This window comes from Eschrichtius robustus, chromosome 2 (genome assembly GCF_028021215.1).
Source record: "Eschrichtius robustus isolate mEscRob2 chromosome 2, mEscRob2.pri, whole genome shotgun sequence".
In the NCBI taxonomy this organism is placed as follows: Eukaryota; Metazoa; Chordata; class Mammalia; order Artiodactyla; family Eschrichtiidae; genus Eschrichtius; species Eschrichtius robustus.
This window is the reverse complement of record NC_090825.1, coordinates 146484198-146511554: the sequence shown is the minus strand read 5'-3', so window position 1 is coordinate 146511554 and position 27357 is coordinate 146484198. Positions and strand designations below refer to the sequence as shown.

Genomic DNA, 27357 nt, shown 5'->3' with positions numbered 1-27357 from the left:
TACCAGGCTGCTCAACTTCCAGTTTAGCACTCTGTCCACCACACCTGAATTTTAATGGAAAGCAAGGCCAAACAGCAAGAGGAGTACACAGAGGAGAAATGAAGGAAGGAGAAGATCCTATAGTCATTCTGCATTTTCTGCTCCAGGAAACACAGACCTTCTCTGAATTATGAGTATAGTTGTAAGCAATTAGTTGAAATTGCTAATTATATTTTCTCTAGACACAGAACCTGGAACACTTGAGATGACCAATTTATCACAAGATGGTAGCTGCAGTTTTCAAAACTGCACATTTAATTATATAAACACAGCCACTATAGTTATTCAAACCCTGTAAGTTAAATCAAGACGCTATCCTAAAACATAAAATGATCTGGTGCTATTCTAACTCCTTGGGCTTCATTATAACAATTCCAACCCTGTGGTGGTGTTACTTCACGTTTCATACAAAGACTCCCATGACGCATGATTGCTTACTAGCAAGTCACTGTGGGACACTGACAGCAGCATTTTGACAAAGGCCTGGAGTACATTGTCAAAATGGTTGTCCCCATACAACTTGAAGACCCCAAAGCTGACATAATTTCCACACAAGGCAGATTTGAGAGCTGAATAGCAGATGGAGATGCCCTTGAGTTTCATTGGATAAATCTGATCTTTTGAGAGGCTCCCAAGGGACAGGATCTGATTACCTGTTTTAGGGTAAAAGCAGAATGAGAAAGTGACATAAGTAGATGTAATTCAAAGCAGTTATGAGGCACATTATTCAACATTTTCACTTTACTGCTATTGTTCACTTCCCCCTACCATTGTTCCAGGAATTACATCATCCATATAATGAAAAATATAAATACATAAGGCAGTTTACCTGGGAAGTACAAATGGCCCAAGGAAAATCAATCAAGGGGTACTGGAAAAGTTTGATATTTTTATCTGGATGGTGATTACATGACTATATATGTAGATGCACAAAAATTCATTGAGTTGTACGCCTAAGATTAGTTCACCTTATGTACTTTAATATATATGTTATCTCTTCTTCAATAAGAAGTTAAAAAAAGTAGGAGTAAATAACAAACTAAGTCAAGAGAAAAAGATAACTTAGAGATATAAGTTACTCTGAATTGTGGGATGAATTTTCAACCTTTTCACATGAACTTGATATTGAGTTACTTCACTCTTAGGAGCCTCACAGGTTTGGTACATGAGTTAAATGAAATAAGACACATAAGAAATTCTTGGCATAGTGCACAATAAATGCTACTTCCTTTTTCTCCTTAGACGTTTTTTCAGAAGATCTAAAGAGATGACTGTTTAAAAACCGTACTCAAGTTCTATGTCTGACCATCAAAAGATGAAGAAATGTTTATATAATCACCTTATAGTTTTTTATAGTTAGCATTTACAACTAACAATTTCTCTTTCTGAAATGTGTGCTAGTAAGGTATGTTACTAGGCAATACCTAAGAATGCTTCGTAAAAAATTATAAAGTCATACATGTTTCTTAGCTCTGCTTTTTCCTGTTCAAGTGAGTACTGCTTCTAAAATTGAAACTAAATTCAATTTACAAAATTTAGAAGCATATTGTTGTGGTTTTGTACTGTGTCTATTGGGCTAAATAAGAATTAAGTTTCCCAGAACTCATTTCCCTGTACGGTTGTGGGCTAGAATTGAGCAAAACAGAAATCTATATGAGATTTAGAAGGTGGAAGTGAAGTAGCAGCCATGACTTTCTGAAGGTTGTTGTGATTAGAGGTGTGAGAAAAAGATGTAGAAATACCGCTGGGTTTTAGTTTCTCCTTGTTCTTTCCTGCTCTGTGTCTAGAACTACAAGCCCTGTTGACCAGTGACCCCAAGCCTACCACCAAGTGCTTGGCAGCAGATGTACAGAGCAGGAGCTGTGCAGAGGCAACAGTCTTCCATTGCTTCTTTACCACTACACAAGTCCCCCCTCTCACCCCACATCCTTTCAGGGTCCCACCCCAGCAGCTGGATGTCTCTAGCTTTTAGCTTTCCCTGCAAGCTCCAACTTGTCCATCCATGCCATTATTTCAGGAGGGCCTATTAATGATTTTTCTCCTGAACTTCCAACTCTCCCCCTTGGACCTATTTTCCCATCTTCACCCAAGATTGTACCAGGTCTAATTCCTAAAATAAATTCCCTGTTCCATCAGTGTCACAGTGTTTGTTTTCCCCTGTTTGAATCCTGACTGATAGGTATATTATGAAAACCACATGTTTACTAAAGAGGTTAAGGAGGACCAATAATTCTAGCAGAGCATGAAACAGGACTCACCCAGGGTGAAGGTTTTCTCCCCTTTCTCTGCCTTACTGAAACATTTCCACACACAGGTTTTCTTCTGTGCATGCTTTGAAGCCCATGTGGCTTTGCTTATAATTTGTACATTAGAATGATAACACCATTGTGTCGGCTGAAGCATATCTTGGAATTTACTCCATACCACATTTTGTACTCTCTCTCAGGATCTCATCCTAACTTACCTTAGAAAGATATTGTAAGTTTCATAAAGATTCAACTCAATACGATAGCGTTCACTTAATAGCTACTCTGTGTGAAGTGCTAGGATAAACGAACAAAACAAAATCTTTGCTCTGAAGGAGTTCAGTCTGCTGGGAGAAGTAGATTTGTAAATAAATAATTCCATACAATGTGACAAACACTATCAGAGAGGTCTGTCAAGATTTTATAGGAATAGAAGAGACTGACTTTGCTTGGGCAGGAGAGCAGTGTGGGAAAGGCTTCACAGAGCAGGTTACTTCTCAAGGATCAATCACAGTTTCTCAGGTGGACTTGAAGGGAGAGAAGAGTATTCCAGAATGATTATGTGCACAGGCATGAAGGTCTGAAAAAGCAGGGTACTGCAGGAGAGGGCAGTTTTCAACCACTGCTTTTCTACCTTTGCCTCCAATTCAATATAAATCAAGGTAGACATTTCCCCCCACTTCCCTTTCCCAGGAAAGAAAAGCACTGCTTACATGTGATGGAAAAAGCTAGGGTAATTTGGTGGTAGTGGTGGTGGTTTACACATTTTGGGTCTGTTAAGGAGGCCGGGGGCAAACAGAGAAAACTGGGTCATCTTTCGGGGACTTCTTATGCTGATGTCCTTATGGGGGAAGTAAAGATCCTATATTCTTCAGCACAAGATGGAATAGGCAGATGAAGAACTGTGATGGGGAAAAATGTTTGATTCTAAAGGACTGGATAACCTATCATCAAGAAGGATTAATTATTTAGAATCACAACTTTTATCGTTGTGTTAAAGCTGCAATCTGGCATACTTGTTTTTTTGGACTGTTTCAGACACATCTGTGTTAATTAAAACAGTAATTAGTATACCATTATGACCTTGAAAAAGTAATACTTTTGAAAGAGGAAACTATTTCATTGTGCTCAAGTGGCTCCGCGTTCCGTGGTGGCTGTAAGACTATGGAAGAGAAGACGTGGCCACATCGTTATTCACTCCAATCAGCTTTATTCAGTCTATGTTATTCAACAACACTTACTAAAATTGGAGGCTCTGCCCTCAAAAAGCTTAAAATCTAGCAGTTAGACTCACATTGCTGTAAACAAAAGTGACTGAGCTGAGGTTTGGTTTTGATGTTCCTCTATAGGTATGACAACCCTCCTTGCCTTCCTTATTCCACCCCACACCCATAAAGTCCCATTTCCTTCCTTCCCAGAATTTCCTTCCTAAGACGGAGATCTTTATTACACTGATGGACCGCTGGGAGATGAAGGCATTGCCAGGCTGGCAGCCACTGAAGCCAGTAGCAGTTGCCACTTGTACAAAAGGAAATGATACTTTCTTTAATGAAATAAGAGAATTCCAAAGTTTAGAATCAAAAGGAAAATCTCTGATTGTTTCCCACTGATTATATCTGCCATAACGGGGAGCAGGGGAATGAGATGCTGTTACAACCTTAACATCAGACCTGGGTAAGACAGATGTTGAGGCTATGCTGGGGCTCCGGAAAAGGATGCTGTGAATTGAATGGTGTACCTGGCTAAGGGCAATGACTGGGGAAGGGAAGCACAGGTGTTATGGAACTGCCATTCTTACTGTTGTATATGCTATAACAGGAAAAGAAATCTCACTAAATAATAAGGGGAAAAAACCTGGGAAATAAGCATAGAAGACTCGTGCTATAATTTTGCTTATTACATATATTTCCCTCATTATTAGCTTACATTAACTGCTTGGGTTCCTCTTTCTTAACCTCTATTCTATCTTTTTTGGAGAAGCCCCGTGTGTGTGTGTGTGTGTGTGTGTGTGTGTGTGTGTGTGTGTGTGTGTGTGTGTGTGTGTGTGTGGTTAGCTTCCAGCATTCAGAAGTACCCTTCTAGACAACTCTCAATAACTAGATTTAGAGAAGGATATATTTGGAGAAGCCCCGTGTGTGTGTGTGTGTGTGTGTGTGTGTGTGTGTGTGTGTGTGTGTGTGTGTGTGTGTGTGTGTGTGGTTAGCTTCCAGCATTCAGAAGTACCCTTCTAGACAACTCTCAATAACTAGATTTAGAGAAGGATATATAAGAAGATGCAAAATCTCCTTTTCTGTTTATCTGATATCTACTTTCAGACCTACTTTTTAAAAAACTTTTTCCCCTTCTGAGACCCTATCTCCTCCCTGATGACTGACTCCATGATGTCCTCTACAGAAGAGGCTCCCTACACCCAAAAAGAAGTGGCCTTCCTTCAAAGGCCTCAGCTGGAGAACTGTATAACAAGATAGTAGTCTAACAGAAAACAAACATATAGTGCATAAGGTAGTGATGAACCAGGTGGGCTTCTGAGTCATACCGACCTGGGGTTTGAATCCTACTTCTTTGCTCACTACCTGGGTGTTTGAACAGATTATTAATCTCTGTAAGTCAGTTTCCTCATCTGTAAAACGAGGACAATAACAGTACTTATAACTCACAAGGCTCTTATGTGGAGTAAAGGAGACAGCATACGTAACGCGCTTACCACAGTAACTGGCACAGCGCTCATGTAGACTATAACAATACACAGTACTAGGCGTTCATTTCTTTCTCCAGTCTACTAGCCTGTAAATTCATACATGGGGAGCTATGCCCTGAAAAAGAGGAGGAGGTAAGGCTGGGTGTGTTTGGCGTAAAATAATGTCACTTCCTTCTAACACGTAATTCAAAGTAAGGTCAATACTATATCTTTGACCACTTTCCCTTTATTCCTTCAAAAGAGAACTGGCTGCAGGGGGTCTTTGGCCCACAATCTACCAGTTCTCTGTGCCCTCAAAAGAATACCTTTTAAAAAAGGTGCAAGGGATAAGATATACTGTAGTTGTATTTTATACCAGGAAGAACTAACAGTATGAACAATGTCACTTCCTGGTTTACAGAGCAATCCATTACATTGATTTACCTTTTCTTTTTCCCTTTTAATCTCTAAAATTTTAAAGTGAATTTGATATTTAGCTGACAGCTCTACAGGTTGAATGTCTTCATTCGTCATCAGAACAATTATGGGAAGAGAAGTGCAAGCTTCCTGACATTCCTTTACTTCAGGTCACTCAACCCACTATGTCTCTGTGCAAACCAGCCAAGGCCCCTGGACGTAAATGGTTTGGGACAGAAATGAAGCCGTGGAGACTGGAAAGGAATATAACATTTCCCTTTCAGGTTGAAAAAGATTAAAACAATGCAGCACTGATAAGCAGGTGGGAAATTAAGGAAATTGTTGGGAATGTGAATTAGTATAACGATTCTAGAGGGTAATTTGGTAAAATTTATTAAAAATACTAAAAATGCGTAAATCCACTTTTGGGAATATATTCTAATTCCAAATGTTCACTACCATATCTACCTATCTCTTAGCGTTTGCACTTACACACAGTCTTCTATAAAAGCCAGCCCCTCAGTATGTTGAACTAGCTCCCATCTCCTCTTACGTGCTTGAGAACAGAGCACAGCAATTTCCCCCTTTCTCTCCTATGCAATCTTTTTTTTTTTTTAAACAAAACTTTCTCTTGGCCCTACTTCCCTGCCTGATATTACTCCCCTTTGTAACAAAACTCCTTAAAAGAATTGTGACCTTCACACTGTCTTCATTTCTTCTCCTCTGATTCTCTTTTACACCCACTCCACTGAAAGTGCTCTTTTCAAGGTTCCCAATGACCTCCTTGTCCCTAAACGTAATGGTCGACTCTTAGTCCGCATCTTATTTGATTCATTGACAGCTTTTGACACAGCTGACTACCTCTTCTTCCTTGCCTTCCAAGACACACACTCTCCTGATTTTCTCTTACTTCAGTGTTTGCTCATTCTCTCCTTTGCTGGTTCCTCCTCTTCTCCCTTTCCTCCTAAAACAGAATACCCCTGAACTCAAACCTAAATCTTTTACATTTAAATTCATACCCCCACCCCGGTGATCTTATCTAGTTTTGCAGCTTTAAATACCGTCTAAGAGTTAATGACTCCCATATTTGTTTCTCTAGACCAGACCTCTTCCAATCCTCAGACTTGTATATCCAACTCCGTATTCAACACCTCCACTTGAATGTCTAATCAACACCTCAAGCTCAACACAACCAAAATGGAACTTTTGAGTCCCCCTCACACCCATTCTCAGCGTTTTCCATCTCAGTTAATGGTAACTTCATCCTTCCAGTTGTTTATGCCAAAATCCCTTGATTACATTTTCTCTCTCATACCATATATCCAAGCCATCAAGAAATTTGATTTGTTTTACCTTCAAGATATATCCAGAATCTAACCACTTCTCACTACTCCCACTGCTATCACCTTGGTCAAAGCCAATATCAAATCATGTCAGCCCTCTGCTCAAAACATTCTAAAGTCCTTCTCCTTCACTTGGAGTTAAAGTCAAAGTCCTGATAATCTTTACAGGATATGACATTACATGACATTGCTTTTGTTATTACTCTCTTTTGTTCACTCTGTTCCAGCAACCAATGTCCTTGCTGTTCTTCAGACATGCCAGATACACTCTTGCCTTAGGACCCTAAAACTTGGTGTTCCTTCAGCCTGGAATACTTTTCCCCAAGATATCTGCATAATTAACTCCCTTATTTACTGCAGGTCTTTGCTCAAATGTCATTTTCTCAATGAGGCCTACCTCGATCACTTTACTTAATAATGCAACATGTTTCCCAATCCCTGGTACTTCTAATGCTCCCATCTTGATTTGCTTTCTTTCTTTTTTTTTTTCCCCATAGCACTTATTACCTTCTGACATACAAAATAATTTCTTTTTCAGTTTTGCTCACTGATATATCCAGAGTCTAGAACAGCACCTGCTGCTCTCAATATATATATTTGTTGACTGAGTGAAGCTCACGAAGCTGAATGTACAGTGTATGTACTTGCTGCAACAGTGTATGATAGTGAAAATTACATGTTTATAAAAATTACATTTATCAAAAGGTGAATAATTAAATAAATTATAGTATGACCATAAAATGGAATGCTTTACAGCTATTTTAAAAGATATGGTAGAAAAAAATTATGAAAAACCAAAGGAAAAAAAGAGATATGGTAGATTTATATATGTATTAATATGAAGTGATGGCCATGATATAAGTAAAAAATAGCAAATTACAGATTAGCAAGTATATTATAATACCACTTTTGGAATAATATATGTATATGTACACATAAAAAAGTATGAATGAGCACACAATAAACTGTTAATGACGGTTATCTTTGAGTGATGAGATAATCAGGAATTTTCACTTTCTACTTTCTCCAGCAATTCTGAAATCCTTCAGTTTACTGATAGACCATGCTAATGTTTTATATTTATATGATTTTGTAAAAGCTATTGCCTGCTTGAAATGCCCTCCTCAAATTTCCAGGCCCTATTCTTATTTCCTTCTCTGGCTCCTCAGTTTTGAGTTAGAAACTTCTGGGCTCCCATAGCACTCTGTATGCTTCTTAAGCATAAAAGTGAGCACAACACATTATAGTTCTTTATATACTTGTCTGAATCCACTGCTGGGCTCCACTAAGAGAAGAATCAGTAAGATTCTTTTTTGTGTGTCTTATTTCTCTTCCTATCCCTTGTAACTCTCAAACACATAGTAAATGCTCAATAAACGTTAGCTGCATGGATGAAAGAATCTACTGAACTCTAAGCCACTTGTTTGGAGATCACGCTTACTTATTTAACAGCTTGTTTAGCAGTTTTTGCTTGCGTGCAGAAGTGGCCAAGTCCAACACGTGTGGATTCACTGTGAAATGTATTCCTCAAGGCCTGGGATCCTCAAGGTGTTGATCATTCCAACGCCTTAAGAAGATTTTTGTGAGCTTACTCTACTACTTTGTTGTCCTATGTCCCTGACCACGTTTCTGATACAATCTAAGGTTATGTCCATGGTTCCTGGATGATCTGTTTTCCAGAACTGTTATTTCCTGATAACATTTTATTAAGTCTCTAGTTATTTCAAGTCCAACACATTGTTCAGCTATCTTTTTGTAATCATTTAAATATAAATAGAAATCATAATCCTTCATTCTTACAATGCTTCTAATAGTATCAATACATACCAGTAATTTTCAAGCTCTTTTATTAAAAAAAAAAATCTTTAAGCAGGTGACCCCTATTACAAATAAATCTCGTGCAACTATATATAGCCGGGTGGTTCTGGTCAAAGTGGCAGAAGGGTCCCCTCCTTCCCCCTCTCTGGAGAGGCTCTGTGGTACTTTCACAGATCTCTAGGGCTCTGAAAAACCTAGTTGGAAAACCACTGGTTTGTTTTCTAGGTCACAGTAAAAAACAGTGGCTTGTATATCAGTTTACAAATTCAATTTAAGCATATTATTAGATCATACCTTAAATGCACCTGGAGCATATATTGCTCAAAAGAACCCTGATGTAAATTCTTATGTATAGTGAATAATCATAGTTGTTCTATCCACTATTAAAGTTTAGCTTTTTCACACATTGAGCTTTCTTTAAATCAGGTACCTAAGGAAGGAATAAAAGCAGCTCCATTTTTGCCAGTCTTATAAAAACAACCACTATTTCTCCCTTCTGCGCCTTATAAAAACAACCACTATTTCTCCCTTCTGCGCCTTATAAAAACAACCACTATTTCTCCCTTCTGCGCACTCTTTAACCAACAGATGTCACTAAAGATACCATTACCCAGAGGCAAAGGGAAGAAAAGATTAGACAAATGGAAATTGAGCATAAAAAACACCCAGTTCTTAAAACTGAGAAGTAGGTTTCCAAAGTAATAACATTTATTACACTGCATGCAACATTTTAACCAAAAATTTAAGAAAGAAATTTCTTTTATTAAGTTGCTCAGGCTGAACGGATCATAGCACTAAATTCTGAAATACATGTTCTTGAAGCAATTTAAAACTCATTAGAAATAATAGGCTTGGGCTAGTAGAAAATGTGGTAAAATCTAATCCTCATCCAAATGTTACCTGGGCTGCACAAACAGGAAATTGTTTTGTGCTACTGTGGCTAACCTCATTGCTGACCCTGAGCTGTAACGGCGAGAGCAGCCGAGAGCTGAGGCAAAATTAAAAACTTACATCAAAGTATATCATGACAGAATGTAGATAAATAAAACAGCATATCAAAAGTATTATTTTTCTGCCAGTCTCATTGAGTAGCGAGGTGGAGGTATTTCATAAAATATATAACGAATCAGGCGCATGTGGAAATGAGTTCTTCCCCCTCTGAACTGCCCCAATCATTGATTACACAAATACTGCCCACGACAGGTGAGCAGAGAAGGAACCCAGTGAGGATGGGAACAGAAGGGATCAGAGAATGTTCTGGCCCCTTTCTTCCATGGGCTCTCCCTTCCTTCACCTTGGCTTACCACAGAAATAAATAATGTTGGCTCTTCTGTACCCTCCTAGTCATTCTTTTCCTCATCTTCTAGACTCCTGGATGGCAACCATAGGCTCTCCCTTCAGTGAGCATATTAGAATCTCCAGAGGTAAAAGCATGGGTAATAAAACATTACACAGGTAAAGACAGACAAAATCAGCTTGGCTGATTGAGGCCAGCATGTGGAATCAGTGAAGGCTGAAAAAGATTTTTCTATTATTCTATGTAAAGCGTATGTGTCAAAGTCACTGGTGACAAAGTTGAAGGACATTTTTCCATTGAGCCTTCATTTTCCTTAAGTTTTAGGATAGAAATCACCATACTTAAAGAACAGTACTTCATCAAAAATACCCAACTTTGTGTGGCAACTCTCAAGTGGCAGAAAGGAACATGGAAAGACTACTGTCTGAAGTTATACAGACTTTGAATGAAATTCCAACTTGACTATTTGCTAACTATGTAATATTTGGCAAATCTTTAACTTCTATGAGCTTCAATTTCTTCATAACAGTAATCACAGTAGCTAAGTGATCTAAGGGCTTTCCATGCACTACGTAATTGAATCCTCATAACCACCCTATGAAGTAGGTATTATTTTCTCTGTTTAACAAGAAAGTGAAGCAAGAGAGGCTTAGCAACTTAACCAAGGCCAAGTGACTAGTGAGTGGCAGATAATAATACTTACCTTAAGGATTCAATGGGCTAATGTATGATTAATGGTCTAGTATAGGAGCAGGCACATAATAGCTGATTAAAAAATGGAAGCAACCATTATTATTAGTCCAAACTAAGGAGAAGAACCTTACCCTAATCTCCTAGTCTTTCTTCAGAGTAAGAAAACTCCTTATTGGCTTTTCTTCTCAAGAATGCTTTGAAGGCTTTCTCTTTTCTTTTTCTTTTTTCTGCTTTTCTTTTTCTTTTCTTCCTCTCTCTCCCTCTGCCTCCTCCTCTTCTTCTTCCTCCAATATAATCCTCACAGTTTTCTTTCTCAGCTTTTGCTGCAACGCTTTTGTCTATGTCAAACAACCTGACAGAGGACCGAATAGCTTTTCAAGCCCATAGACTTGGCGTTGTTCTGAGATTCCTTTTGGTATTACTTGCTGGACATACATTCTGTCCTATACTAGAGATTCAGAGATCCTGGAAGAGGAAGAAGTTGCTGCTCTTATCAGCCCTACTGCAAGAGTGAGTAAGCCTCACTTAGTAAGAGAAACTGGATCCAGAAAAGGGGGAAGGAAAGATACAACTGTGGTTGGTAACAGGAAACTAACATTTGTATAGTTAAAGGTCTATTGACTACTAAGAAATTCTTATACGTGCATTGTTTCATAATGGGGAAGTACTTCTTTTTAAAAAGTGAGGAAATAGACGCTTAGCACTTGTTACAGGCAGAAGGAAGCAGGACAGCATGGTCCAAGCAGAAGGCATTCCTGAATAAAAAAGTGATGAGGTCAGTGAACCCCTATCCAAAGGAGGCTGGTTCTGTGAGTGTAAGAGAATGGCTCTGGATCAAGGAAAGGCATATTCACTGAGTACCTAAGCCATGTCACAACCTGTGCCAAGCTCTTTACCCAGAGTAGCTCAATTAACCACCTCTAATCCTAACTAGACAGGTAGGTCAGTAGGTATTCATTATTTCTAATTTTACATATGAGAAAACTAGGCAGCAATGGAATTTGAAGGTCATGGAGTTGATATGGGTTGGTACTAGAATTGGTACTCAGATCTTATTTTTTTTTTTTTAATTTATTTATTTTATTTTATTTACGGCTGTGTTGGGTCTTCGTTTCTGTGCGAGGGCTTTCTCTAGTTGCGGCAAGTGGGGGCCACTCTTCATCGCGGTGCGCGGGCCTCTCACTATCGCGGCCTCTCTTGTTGCGGAGCACAGGCTCCAGACGCGCAGGCTCAGCAATTGTGGCTCACGGGCCTAGTCGCTCCGCGGCATGTGGGATCCTCCCAGACCAGGGCTTGAACCCGTGTTCCCTGCATTGGCAGGCAGATTCTCAATCACTGAGCCACCAGGGAAGCCCCGTACTCAGATCTTTTAATTGCCAAAAACTATGTTTTTTAAAAGATATCATGCTTTTGGAGAAAGCTCCAGTCATATGTCTTTGTATGATAAGACACTGAAAGGAGTTAGATATACCCTGGAAACACAACAAACTGTACTGAGAATATTTAAAAAGGGGTCCATTTTTACCTTTGGGAGGCAAAGCATTTCTACTTTATATGATTCTAATGTATCCATTTTCAACAGATGCAAAAAGTCGTGGCAATATAGTTGCTGGTACAGATGAAAATAGGAGAGTTTAAGTTTACTGTCTTAAATAGGTGCTTTCTGTAGTTTCTATACACTTATGATCTCAAACTCTAAAAATCAAATGTACAATTAAAACTAAGCATTTTTAACAGAGGCCTACAGTGCATACAGAACAGAGTCCCAGAATATTTTGGGTTGAAGTAAAAACAATTTAAAAGAACTGTTTTTCTGCTTTTTAAAATAGGTTTTACTTTTTAAAAAGTAATATGCTTTTTTATTTTTTTTAATTGGAGTACAGTTGCTTTACAATGTTGTGTTAGTTTCTGCTGTAGAAAATACCTAGGAATAAACCTACCTAAGGAGACAAAAGACCTGTATGCAGGAAACTATCAGAAAACTATAAGACACTGATGAAAGAAATTAAAGATGATACAACAGATGGAGAGATATACCATGTTCTTGGATTGGAAGAATCAACACTGTGAAAATGACTATACTACCCAAAGCAATCTACAGATTCAATGCAATCCCTATCAAACTACCAGTGGCATTTTTCACAGAACTAGAACAAAAAAAATTCACAATTTGTATGGAAACACAAAAGACCCCGAATGGCCAAAGCAATCTTGAGAAAGAAAAACGGAGCTGGAGGAATCAGGCTCCCTGACTTCAGACTATACTACAAAGCTACAGTAATCAAGACAGTATGGTACTGGCACAAAAACAGAAATACAGATCAATGGAACAGGATAGAAAGCCCAGAGATAAACCCACGCACCTATGGTCACCTTATCTTTGATAAAGGAGGCAAGAATATACAATGCAGAAAAGACAGCCTCTTCAATAAGTGGTGCTGGGAAAACTGGACAGCAACATGTAAAAGAATGAAATTAGAACACTCCCTAACACCATACACAAAATAAACTAATACGCTTTTAATGGCTGTTCCTACATACACACACTCACTTAAAGAAGCTTTACAAAACTTTGTAAAATCTGTTTCTAGGTACTCAAAAAGAAGTATGAGAATCACAGGCAATTTTTGAGGCCAAGCATAGAGTTGGCTGTTGATTTGGGAAAGTAAGACCAGACAGGCAAAAAAGAAGAGGACAAAGGAAAGGAGGACACAGAGAGACATCTCTCAAGAAGAACAATGCAAAGCGTCCAGCCTGTAGTTAGTATTCAGTCAGTGTGTGGCAAACTAACAGAGGATTCTTATCTGTTGTATCATATCCTCATTCCCTGGCTACATAAAGGTCTCAGAGAGTTGAGAATTTCATCGATGAAGCTGTCAGCATTGGCAAATATTAGGGTTTATGGTAGTTCTAAGGCTCATTTCTAACTACTAACCACATTTTTTTTTTACTATAATTGAATAGAACAATCATTACTGTAGAACTCTGATTCTTAGGGTGCAGTGCCCCCAAATTTCCTACAATAAAATATTTACTGCTCTTTACCAGGATATTTTTCCAAAATTCAGTGCCGGTGACATACTGGTTTACGCATCTTTGACCCAATACACTAAAACTCCCTGATGTAACTTTTAGCAATTTTCAATATGCTATAAATTTTCAATATTCTATCTATAGTGTATTCCCTTCACCTACTGACACTGCAATTTCATCTAAAAGAAATTCATCAAGTTGGTCAGGCATGATCTGTAGTCAGAGGCATGTTGCTTATTTCTCTTGATGTCAATATGATAGCTACCTGGCTTTTTGCACCCCTATTACCCACTTCACAAATTCATACAGATATGAAGCTTCAAAAGAACAAAATAACTAACATCTTTCTTTCCTCCAAAGAGATAAAAGTTATATTGCAGAGGCAAATATGGAAAAGGATACTCACCATAAGTGCAAATCATTTTACTAGCTTCTCTGAAGAGAAGAATTCCATTAGGAGATGATACATCAAAGTTCAAACGCTGGGATCTAAGAAATACAGCAAAAATTTAGACTATATATGCAGATAAAGAAACCAAATATAGGTTTAAAATACCCAGAATTTTCATTTATTAGAAGTAGCAACAGTACAATTATCCCTTTTTTAAAGTGTCATTCCATTAAACAAGTATTGATAAAATGTGTGTGCTAATTTTCTCACTATAAAGATACTAGAACAATAAAATTATTTTCATTTATTTGCTGATTCAAAGAATTCACTTTTTATCTGTCAAAACAATATCCTGACATCCTACATCACAGACCTCTTATACCCCTCTCCTTTCATGCAAAGTGGTTGATAGATAGTAATAAAGAAAACCCCAAGTATGTATAAGTTTATATAGTTACTTGGATAGAGATTTACATTTGAGATCTCCTGTAGTGCCTAATACACATCATTAAAACAAATTATCAAATAACAGTAAATCTAAGTCCCTTTAATACTGCTCATATGCATAATGAATCACCTGATACTTCAAGCATATTTCAAACACATTAAATTACATACAGACTATAGTTTCCATTGAACATAGCTCAAGTAAAGAGAATCAAATCCCAGAAGTTCTAAATAAGAACAGTTCTATTTCCCTAGTTCCTAACAGGTTGGGGAACAGTCTGAAAAGTGTAAAGGACTGACATGCCATCCTGACATAATATTTGCTTTTTTAACATCACTTTGGTTTTAGTTGGCTCCAATATACCTTGTTGCTCTGCTTTTAAGAAATAACGGTATATTTTTAAAAGGATACGCAAAAATATGAAATAGGTCATAGCAAAGAAACCCCAGAAAGCAAAGATATTTGCCAAGGAACAGAATAAACTGCTAGGAATAGAATAAATTGCTGCTTCTCTATGCTTTTTCAAAATGCTTCAGAATTAAGTGCAATTATAACTTATTAGAAATACTACTGGAAACACTTGATTGTTGGCATAGAATTCCGATTAAAGAAATGTATATACATAATTCACATTAGGTTCCAGAGAAATATAGACAAGATAACATTTTCTGGGATTACGAATTTTTACCAGGTAGTTCTTTGGACAACTGTGCTAGATATGAATTATCCACCTATGGCAGATATAAAATACTTTACAATATACAATGTAATGATTTTCTCCTTTAGTATTAAATGTTATATCAGTAATATGAACTACTAATTATCTGGCTGAAAAAACTGTAATTTAATAAAAACTAAATTTCTAATATAAAATATATAGCCACCCTTCGTTTAGTATTTAAGGCACCTAGAGAACAGTTTTAAAAAAACTAACAGCTTTCAAAAGAATACTCACATTTATTTATTTGCCAGGTCTTTTCCCACCTCTTGTTTAAAAAATTTTAAATTACTGCTGTGAAAAACTCAGCACCATAGATCAAATTAGAGTTGCAATCCATACTCCTTCCCTGTCTGGATATCTCCCTTCCAACACGCAATTTACAAAGAGGAGCTGATGAAAGAGGATGGCTAAGTGACAGGTAATTTGGTGCTAAGCCATATTCATAATGACATATTTTAAGGAGGTAAAACTAATCAGCTTATTGCAGTTTTTCTCTTTTAGCTACACCTTTGTTAATATTTATATACGAAGAACCTGAACCTCTGCTTGTCTATGCAAATTATAAGGTCACCTAGGCAATTTCTGAGAAGTGTGGTAGTTGCTATTTAAATAAAAATTGTGAGTGCATAAATCATCCACATATGTGCATCTTGGCACAGAGGAAGAAGGATAGCTTAGAAGTCAAGGCAGGGACAATGCCCAGGGCTTCTGAGACAAACTATGTGTCCATGAATTGCTCTGGGACTCAGTTCCCTTATCCATAAAATAAAGCATCTCAACTCAGAGACCTCTAAACTCCTTTCCTCCTCTACAGAACTGCAGTTAAGCAGTGAAACAGTTAAAACTGCCCTGGGACTTTCCTGGTGGCACAGTGGTTAAGAATCCGCCTGCCAATGCAGGGGACACAGGTTTGAGCCCTGGTCCAGGAAGATCCCACATGTCGCCGAGCAACTAAGCCCGTGCGCCACAACTACTGAGCCTGCGCTCTAGAGCCCGTGAGCCACAACTACTGAAGCCCACACACCTAGAGCCTGTGGTCTGCAACAAGAGAAGCTACCGCAGTGAGAAGCCCGTGCACCGCAATGAAGGGTAGCCCCCGCTCGCTGCAACTAGAGAAAGCCCGCGCGTAGCATCGAAGACCCAATGCAGCCAAAAATAAATAAATAAATTTATAAACAAAACAAAACAAAAACCTACCTTCCTCCACTTTGTGCTTTTGAATCTTTTAAATAATGGTGGCTGTAGTCTTCCATTTTTTTCCCCAGTTCCCATAGTCCCCATATACACCTAAGTATACTAAATTCTTTCTCGCCCAAAGTCTCAACCTTATATCTCTAATTCTACTGCCTTCAACTGGATCATCTTAAGTTTTGGTTCCTGGGTTCTTGCTAAGCCTTAAATATACAGACACCAGGCAGGAAAGTCTGACCTCCAAAGAGTGCTACCAAATAGCAGATTACCTTTTCACTCGCCTATCCTAACTCTTACCTGTTTTGCATCAGTTCTGCCATAAGTTTTAAGATGGGAGTTGTACATGCTGGCTCTCCATACCACTGCTCAACAGCCCTCTGAAGAATGGGAATATATGTTGGGTACCTTTTATGAAGCCTGTTAAAGAATTTAAGGGTCAAAAGAAATATTGTTTCCGAAAATTGGTGTCACATAAAAAGAAAAAAAAAGGAATCCACATTTGTTCTGTTTAGCATACTTATGAAGTATCATGTAACACATTTAAAGAATTATGCTTAATATTGCAGGAAAGGAAAATAAGTTTAGTTAATAAGGGTAAAAAATTTGAATTGCTATTATCAGAGTTTGTTGGGCATCAAACTACTTAAGAAAAAAATGTTGTTTACTATGTAACTTTTAAAACACATAAAAGTAGAGGGAAATAGTAAACCCCATGTATTTATCTCCCAGCTTAGAAATTATCTACATTCTTTTAAGTTGTTGACTTAACTCTGCTTAGTCCCACTATAGCCCCAAGGAACGCTGGGGATGACAGCTTGAAGAAAAAAGCTCTGGGTAATTTTTAATCTCAACTCAAGGTCAGTTTGCTAAAAGGTAGTCCCTTGTACACTCAAGGAGGAATTCTCAAACATCCTCATCAATACCAAGGAGTGCATGCCTCTGTTAAGTCAATGGCTGAGACCACCAGAACCTGGAAAACTCTGACTCAGCTCCACTGACCCTTTAACCCGGAACTGGCCTCCTCCTAACAAATGGACACAGAAATATAAAATTAAGGCCTAAAGCTGCAGCAGAAAAAACCCTTCCTATGCCACTACCTTCATTTCCTTTTTCTTTTCCTAATCCCTAAATCTGTCTCTTTCTGATGTTTTTCAATGTACTTGTCTTTTTGTTTCAGAGGAAAGTGCTGAACTGAATCAGCTCATGTTGTTCCTTTCCTGTGTGGTATGGGTAGTGATCTCTATGGTGAGAAAGATCACAATTTTCTTCCCTGCTCTTAGAATAAATTTCAAGTTCCTTAGCATGGCAAACAAGGTCCTTAATATCTGGTCCCTGCCTACCTCCAGTCTCGTCTCTTAGTGCTCCTGCTCTTATCTATGGTTTGGCCATTCTTAATTCTCTGCAAATCCACTGATGCCGACTCTCTCTTGTCTCTATTCCTCTATACGCTGCTTTGTCTGCTTAACACATTCCAAACTGTATTTCAACATCTAGCTCAAGTTTTACTTCCCCTGGAATGGTGAAACTTTCTCTTTTTTGTCAAAAGGAACCAATCTCTTCCTCATCTAAGTTCAATGAGCACTTTGACCACGTCTCTCTTATAACAAACTGTATTATGGTTGGTTGCTTGTGTTACCCATCTGCCCCATTAGATAGTGAGTTTCTCAAGGGCAAAGACCTGCGCTTCCCTACTATGACCTTGTTAATTCTTATTTGTCCCTCATATTTCAATATACATGTCAATTATTCCAAGAAGCCTCCGTGACACCTCCCCTAATCCCGCATGACTAAGTGTGTCTCCTGTGTAAGGCTCTGGTATCCTGTGTTAGTGCTATCATAGCACCTTATCTCTCCTATTACACGCTTTTTGAGAGCACAGCATAGGTACTTACTGTATGCATGGACCTGGCACAAAATAGATTTCAATAAGTATTTGTTGTGGTAAACCTGCCAACCTAAAAATGAGGTGTAGCATACTTGATTAGACCTACCTATTTGATTCTTTTAAGCTATGCATTTCACTTTGAAGCTTCACGAAATAATTCACATAACATTCAGTGAAAATAAGCCCTTAACTACCTTAAGAGTGTCAGGCTCCCTAAAAGTGCAAAAAGCAATACTTTTGTCCCCCTAGATATACCATGTTAAGGCTGTATTTGAATATATAGGAACAATTTACTTAAGTATTTATTGAAGGCCTATTCTATAAATGTCTTCTCACTGTTATAGACTCTCTGGACCCATCAGTGAACCAAACATTAAAAAAATCCCTGCCCTCGTGGAATTTATATTCTAATAAGACAGAAAATAAAATAAGATATACGATCTTTTAGAAAGTGCTACAAAGGAAATAAGGCAGAGAGAGGAGATGAGAAGTGAGTGTATATGTGTGAATGAGGTTTCAGTTGGATGAAAATGAAAAATATAAAATCAATAAACTTGATTATTAACTCCATTTTGTCAGATAACTTATTGTTTTATTTTTTTCTATGGACTAGAAAATCTGTTATTTTTGATAGATGGTAGATACTCTGTGCTATGTACTGTGCCAGGGATCCAGTGATAAGTAAGACATGGCTTTTTTTCTTGGTGAATTCATGCTTGAGTCTGGGTGGTGCACACGTAATAGTAATGCTCTGAGTACCAAAATTCTGAAACAGTGCCAGAGGAGTACAGGTGAGAAAATATTCCACCAAGAGATCTGAGTACAAACTCAGTGATCACGAGTGGGAAAGCATCTGGAAGACTCATCAGGAGACTGAAAAGACCCAAATCTCAGAATCTAAGAATATCGTAAGCACACAGAAGCCCCTTTGCAAGGCATTCTAAAGACATCAGGACCATCATATTTTTCAGAGCACACTGTATTCACGAGGGGATAAGGCCCGGGATATGAGGGGAGGCTCCCTTTTCTGTGTGGAATGAGAGTGGTGCCAACTCTAATATGCTTCTGACGGAGGTGACTGCCACAGAGAAAATGAGTGATTACTGGAAAGCAGAGTAGAGGTCTACCAAGCAGCGAGGTTAAAAGGGTTTCAGAGTGAGAGTGCCAGACTCAGATTACATGGTGAGAATCAGAACCCACTCTAGGAGTTTAATTTTCCAGTGGCCTTGTGAGAACTATGTATATATGGATAGGAGGAAGACAGTGGGAGACCTTAGGTAGAAGTGGCACAGATCTAATTGCTTTCACCTAGATCTCCTCAATGGATTCCTAAGGTCAACACCAGATAAATAAAAAATAAAAAAATTAATGATATGCTATTGCCTTATAAGATGCTAAATATGAAAAACTGAAAAGAATGAGGTTTCCTTCTTGACGACATCCATCCATCCATCCATCCATCCATCCATCCAATAGTTACTTACTATGTGCTGGACCCCAAGAAAGCATAAATGAGTAAAAAAGTAATTCTTTTCCTCTGAGATTTCACAGTAGAGAAAGCATTCTAATATACTAGAAGGCAACAAAAGAGGTTTTTGTTAAAAATTTTAGGAGATAAGAGTGTGAGGATGTGGTTCCAGAACAGAAATAGCCTGCTAGTTCAGAGCTTAATTGAAAGGTATTCCTTTAATGTGAAACATCTATACCTTTGTTCATGGAGGCAAATGCTGCTGGGAAGCCTTCTCTCTTTCCGTCTGGCAAATGCCTATTCATCTTCCAACACCTAGCTCAACTTTTACTTCCCTGGGAAGCCTACTTTTTGCCCCAAATACCAATCTCTTCCTCTTAAATGTTCATATGGTCCTTTGCATGCATCCTTGTTACAATACATTGATGGTTTATTAGTTATTTGTTATGGCCACTAGATTATGAGCTTCTAAGGAGCGATCCATTTTATTCATTCTTATAAAAAGCAATCATTTTATTCATTTCTCATGCCTGGCACAATGCACTCAAAATATGCCTGTTGAACAGCAATTTTTCAGGTTTACTTTCTTCCCTATTTGTTTGTCCAACATACTGCTGACTAGTCTCTTCTTGAAATACAATTCTGATTCTGTTAGTCAGTCAAAATCATCAATTGCTTTATACCATCTATGGAATAAGGGTCTCAGTTCCTTAGCCTGATATTCAAGGGTCCCAGACAATCTGCGTGTCCAACCATAAAGTAAGTGTATCTTTAACAAAACATGTTCTCTACTACTCTCCTTCCTAAACCTGTGCTTAGACCAACTGAAAACCTCTTACTTCACAGTTCCAATAGTCCAATCCTACTTATGTGATAAGACCCAAAGAAATATCTTCACCTTTACAGAGCCTTTCCTGATGCTCCAGCAAAATGCAATCACTTTATTTCTATCTTTGTTATGGCACTTATCACCTTCTGTACTTTATTACAGTTGTTTAGGTAGATACCTAACTGACTCTATTAAACTGTAAGTTCATTTTGGGGTGGGACTTGAGTCTAAGAAATCTACATCCCTCATGAATCCTAGGACAGTCTTTAGCCAAATTTGCTGAACAAGTGAGCAAATCGGATTCCTTTGTCTCATTTCATATTAGGGAAAGGAACTAACAACAGTGGAGGGGTATATTTACTTTGTGCCAGACACTGTACTAGGCCCTTTATATATGTCAGTTCACTCACTTCTTACAACATACCTGTGATACAAGTATTATTAGCCCTGTTTTATGGAGGAGAAAACTGTGATTCTGAGACATTAAGTAATTTACCCAAAACCCCACAGGTTGTTAAGTGGGGAACCCAGGACTGGAACCTAAGACTGTCCTATTCCAAAGTTCTTTTTCTTTTCCCTACAAATCTCACTGTCTTGCCTTGTCTTTGTAAAATGCGCTTATGCATATTAAACAACAGCACTGACTGCGTGACTGAAAAACAGTGTACTCAAAGATCAGGATTATGACAATTAAAAGAATGAGTGTGAGGAAACAGCATCATACACATTCTTTTATTTTTATTTTTTTTCAATTTCCCGCTGGGTTTTTGATACTTAAGTGTAAGTATGATCTGGAAAAAGTTTAAACAAGGCGACTAAATACAGTGCAAGGTAAGGTGCTTTTATATTGTTGCATTCTCACTACAGGGGCAAAGAAATAGCAGTGATTCTTCTTCTATTCTCCAGTAGTGGGACAATTTATCAACATGGTTGCTGTGTAGTTTCAGGCAATTTAGGTTTGGAAGGACAGAGTGATAAGCAATGTAGTTCGTGTACCAGTTAATGCAGTCAGTGTTTATAGAAATGTTTTTAAATTAAATAGCTAACCACTAAAATAGCATTTTATCAAATAATCACGATAAATAAAATGCATTTTGACTTTAAGACGACATGTGCTCTTACAGGATGTTTCTTCTGTATGCTAAGGACTATACAGCAAATTAAAGAACACACATTTATGTGGATAAAAGGCAAATAAACTTTCTCCAGCAGTAATATGAGAATCATCACTGACGGTTTGACATATCAATATTTTAGGAAGAATAAATGACTTTCATATCCATGTTTTTTTTTTTTTTTTTATCATACACTTGCTCATTTTTACATTACTAGAATACTTTGGAAAGAATCTGTACTCTATCACCTGAAACTGCTTAAAGTATTTTGAAATATTTTAATAAAGCTCTTTGAATTATCAAATAATGCAACTTTTAAACAAATTTTACTATTATTATAAATATTTGCTCTTTTATCCCTTGCCCAAAGGAAAACTATAAATCTTGCCTCAACTGAATGAACACCATTTATCATATTCATTTTGTTGTCAATACAATTATGAAAAGCCTTTGGCCTTTTCCCAAGGAAGCTGATTTGCTACTGAAACTCAATTATTATAAGCAAGGCCGGTACCAAGCCATCCTGTTTGGCAATCTAACATAACTTCCTGCATAACTGACACTTCGCCCTCCGTCTCTGACCCTAATAACATCAACGTCTACAGTCAGATGGAGGAGACAGTGGTTTCTAGTCCAAAACAAAACAGTTAAGTCCCAAGGTTTTCCATTTGCTATTTTCTGCCATCTGCTGGACAAAAGTTTCATTTCAGATAGGTGCCCAAAAGAAGGAGCAAAGTGAGGAAATGGAAAACAGACTTAATTAAAAACTTAAATTACAATATGTTCTATAAATTTTAGGCAGTATCAATTATGACAGATATTTCTATTCTTTGATGCTAAGGGGAAAGTTCTTATCTAAACTCTTAGTTAAGATTGTTGCTGAGGAAAACGTGAAGCATCAATTGCTGGACCTCCTAGAGTTGTAGGTTGGTTTCAAGATCACCATCAATTTTAAAGTGCTAAAAGTAGGTTTTTACAATATTTCAAATAAATGAAAGTTTTTGCTTTGTGAGCTTCTATTTATGTTTAGAGAAATGAAAGGGTCATATGTAATTCCAGTTTATTCTGCATAGTTAAAAGAGTTGTATGACTTTCCATGTTAAAATCTACGATCTCTGTACATGTACTTTGTATGCTGATATAAAGACATACATGATTTCTAAACGGCATGGAAAATTCTTATCTCTAACCCTTCTATGGGCACATAAATCTGATGAGGTAGGTTTTAATAGTAAGTAAAAATGTAAGTAAGTATTCAAAATTAATGTTAAACGATTTCTTTAACGTGTAGCGTTCTCCCTGAAACATGCCCAGATCCCGTTAGTTATGTTTTCGGCCATAACTGTGCCATCAGTACTTGAAGATTACCTTTAAGAAGTTTCTTTTGTAATTCAATTCATGAGGGAAGTTCTTATTTATGATAAGAAGGGTTTGAAAAGAGCAACTGACAATGTAACTTAAAAAATAACTTTAAGGTTACAGAATTTTCTCACGTGCTCTGATGGTTTCATGTATAAAGGCATGAAAACATATGTTACACTTAACATGACTTGCATAAACTATCACTTTCTGTTAAGATCAAAGAGGATTCGTACAATATTGTTAAAACAATATTAATAGTAATCATTTATGACTACCTATTATGTTCTAGACATTATACAAAGTGCGTTACCTATTTCAATGGTTACAATAGGCCATGATACTGGATGTCTCTTTTTTTTTAGATGAGGAAACTCAGAGAGGTGAAAAGACTTGCCAAAGTTTACACGGCAAATGGAGAGCTAGGAATTCAAGCCAGGTCTGCCTAACACCAAATCTTTTTGCTATTAATGATGAGGCATTTCTGTGGGGGGAATGTTTGTTTCCTTGTTTATTTATTTTGCTGTCTGTACTAAGCCTTGGCAAAGGTAAATTCAAATTTTATATCAAATGAAAATCCTAACGATTTATTTTCCCCTTTTCATGTCCATTAATATTTTCATGATGATGAAAAACTACAGCATGATAAACTGAGCCTCAAAGAGATAAAGTGACCTCAGCTCTGCTATTTGGGATAGAGTAGGAATCCAAATCTCCTCGAAAATGCCAAATGGTAGGATCCATTGATCTTGAGTTAGAGACGTCAGCCCAATTATCCCTGCAACCCCAACATAAACAATCATTTGGGGATGTGATTTTTTTAAGGTGTCAATATTTAATGGCACCAAAAAAGTGACCTCTCTGAGCTGGGTCTCCAAATGCTGTGCTCAGTTATCTGTACTGCTGCCACTGTGCTGTAATTTTTAGCTGATTACACATTAGTTCATTTAGCTTTGTTTCCTCTTCCCTACTGTGCCATACTATTAAACGAAAGCCAGGGGCCTGGCATCCCTCTGTGCACAGAGCTGGTATTGTCACAGTGTAATAAGGATACATCCAGTCAAACAGCATGGTGTAGCTGGTCTTTGTGTTCAGTGCAAAGGCAATCCCTCGAAGATCTCTTGCCAGCCCGATCAACATACGCTGTCAGTGGGAAAGAGACACAGTAATTGATTTTCACGTTAGCACAGAGCAGATGGAGTAATAATCAGGCAATAATGACCACATATCTGATTTTGATTCATTAGCTAAAATGTCTCGCTCAGATCTCTTTCTATAGGAAGTCATAGACTTTTTAAGCAAACAGACCATCAAATCTGCTGACCAACTCTGCTTCTTATAAATTGAGCTGAGTCATAATTCCAATAGCTTAGAAACATTTAGATTCCTAAAATACTTTGTTTCTGAATAATGCCAAATTAGACAAAAAAGAGTATTGATAATTCCACGAAACAAAAATGTACAGGGTCTAGACATTATTTAATAACAGCAAATCTTAACCACATTGGCTTGCAAGAAATCAGTCCCACTATGCAATCTGGAGTCTAACCTGAAAGCACACTGGCATTTAAAGATCCCTAAGGAATATCTTTAGTAACTTAGGACAAAATGAAACTGGCCAGATGACCTATTGGTACCGTGGCATACCCAGAATGGCATTCACATTCCCCAAGCAAGGAAGAGATATAAGGAAAAGAGTTCTTCTACACTCAATATCAAAGACTTGAATTTAAACCCAGCTTTTCTTCTTAACTGTAAGACTTAAGGCAAGGCAAATTATCAGTCTCAATTTTCTCATCTCTAAAAGGGGCTAATAATGCCTCTCTCACAGAGGCGCTGTCAGGAATAAATTTAATAAATTTATATAAAAATGCCTAACAAGAGCCTGATACATATATAAGTGTTCCATAAATACTTAGTTTTAGAGAAAACAAAACAAAACAAAATGAAAACTTGACTCTTAAATAGAAGAGATCTGACTTGTACTCTGGACTCTTAATTAAGCTGTCCTTAGGAAGATGCTTGGGAAGTGAAAAAGAAAACCCATGAACAGATGCTAGAATGTCAGAACAAAGAGTACAAATAAACATAATTGAAAAACAAGGGGGTGGGATAATTGAGATATGCAACTGTGATTTCTGAAGATACTGTTTTCAGTGGAAATATTCTGCCAGAGAATGGTCTCTGAACTATTTTATCAGATTTTCTTTTCCGCACACTTTGGTAATAAATGAAAATCTCTTTAGGAAGGCATTTAAATTATCATTAAGGACTTGGAAGTGAATGCTGACCCTCATCTTCATGACTAAAAAAATTTCAAAGTAGGAAATAGTTTATGTCACAAGTATCTGTTATTTTTGATCCCCCTTCCCCGATGCCCCATACCTAAAAGGTGACTCAATATAACTGGAAGCTGTTTATAAGAATATTCAGTTCCTATACTGTGTAACAGCTTATAGAATGATGGTAATCTGAATTTCTGAATCTGTAAACCCTGAACTTTTGTTTCTGCTTCTTTAAGTAACTTATTCTTTTTCCTTTCATAATCTCACCAGTCCTTGTTTTTCTATAACTGGCTAGTCTCTCTGTGTAGTTCTCTTATGTGACTGCTATTTTTTTTTTAAACCATTTTGCCTTTTATGTAACCTGTTTTCATCACCTGGAACCTATTCTACTCTTTCTCAGCTTTCCACGTTTCCTGTAGCTTCCAGAACAGAATATGTCTTCTAAGAAGTCTTTGAACAATTCTATTCTAATTCTCTTTGTAGTCTTTCTCTTAAAGTGGCCTTTTTTGATTCTATTTTTATTATGTACACTTACAAATTACAGGCTACTCTTCAAATAATCTTCAGTTTTCACATATACATAAGGTACTCATCACCATTCAACTCTAAATCAGTCAACAGGAACAATAAGTTTTACTTTGTGTCTAGTGCAAAAGGCTCTTAAAATATTTTAGACTATCCTTATTACACAAAAAGGTTAATATTTATTTCACCACAAATTTTTTTCTTAAAAGACACCAAGTTAATAGAAGGGCTCTAACTGACTCAAATCTATGAAATTATATCAATTTTAGAAAATGTTACTCCAAAGCAGAGGAAGCATATGACAATATAATAACTAAATATGTTTTCAAAAGATTCGACTGAGCAGGAAAATGCAGTGTTAATGTGAGAAACAGATCTCTCATGCTCAAACAATCTTTTATCTCAAAGCAGCAAGAGAACTGTAATAATCTATACAGACACTCAAACAACACTAAGGAAGTACTTTCTTGACAGTCAAAACATACCCAGTTCTGGTATGAGACCAGGAAAACTGTTAACAAGGAGCTCAACCAGGTTATCAAACAATCTCAGAGATCAAGGGATGATCTGAAATTTAGGGGAGGAAGAGCCACAATTTACCATCTCACTTAAAACAGTACAAAGAGGTTTATTTCAAAAGTTGCCTTTCTCCTACAGTTAGTCAACACTTGACTGACCTGAAAAATGAGAGGTCCTTATAAAGTGAGGCTGTTTTGGGGAGTGGGCAGGTCTGGGGTATCTAATCCTAAGGATTCCTTTTTTGGATAGTTCAAGGAGAAACTGCTCAGTGCTGCAGTCTCCTGCATGGTGAACGGCCGTCTGTGTGCCAAGTGTGAGACGGATGGGCTGGGAAACAGTTGAAATGCGGCTCCTTCCACCCTGACCTCCAAAACAGGGTTTCTAATGGAAAGTCTGACAGACCCTTTACTGTAGTGGCACTACTGGGGGCAGCTATAATATTATCCTCATAATTCTACTATATAATAACAACAAAGAAAAAGAAGGTGAAGGGTCATTGTGCTTTGTCTTTAGAATTAAGATGGCTGTCTTCATCCTTACAGCATACTCTTAATTCTGGAGACACATCTTAATAACCTCTAAATAGTTCCAACAAAAGAGCCGTGTCAGAGGAATGAGCAGGCCCCAAGGTGTTTCAACTGGAGTGTTTTCATCTGCCTTTATTGCTCTATCCCTCTCCAGAATTAAGGCAATAACCTGTGATAAATTATTCAGGAACTGCTACAGGGATCAAAGCAAAATCATTCTGTTAAAGTGCTGTTTGCAACATTTGGCACTTAGTGCGAAAACTTTTAATGTGCGCATGCTGAAAATCTAGGATTTTAAATAATTTAACATTGTGGAGTTTTTACGAAGGGACTAAAGATAGCAGGTTCCTATTTAACTGCTCCTCTTCCTCCTACAAGTTTTCATTCATTTCCCTTAAAACTGATGACGTCATGGCCAAAACAAAAATGATGCATGGGGAGTCAGAGTACTGGACTATATTTTACTGTGGGTACAATCACAGGGGGGAAACATGTACTGTGAACTAACGCTTTAGAGCCAGGGTTTGTCAC

The 27357-nt window shown here is 37.5% G+C and overlaps 1 protein-coding gene across 5 annotated transcripts in view; it reads right to left on the bottom strand.

Annotated features, from left to right (window-relative positions):
- Positions 1 to 27357, bottom strand: part of RANBP17 (RAN binding protein 17) — a 311774-nt gene that overhangs the window by 41596 nt on the left and 242821 nt on the right. For all 5 annotated transcript variants that reach the window (XR_011073140.1, XM_068536342.1, XM_068536343.1 and 2 more), the window contains 4 exons: positions 24025 to 24113; positions 16612 to 16719; positions 13970 to 14052; positions 478 to 692 (listed from right to left, as the gene is read on the bottom strand). Coding sequence is in view for 4 of the 5 variants with exons in the window: in XM_068536342.1 (XP_068392443.1) it covers positions 478 to 692; positions 13970 to 14052; positions 16612 to 16719; positions 24025 to 24113 (495 nt within the window). In the remaining variant the exon portion in view is untranslated. The remainder of the gene's footprint in view (positions 1 to 477; positions 693 to 13969; positions 14053 to 16611; positions 16720 to 24024; positions 24114 to 27357) is intronic.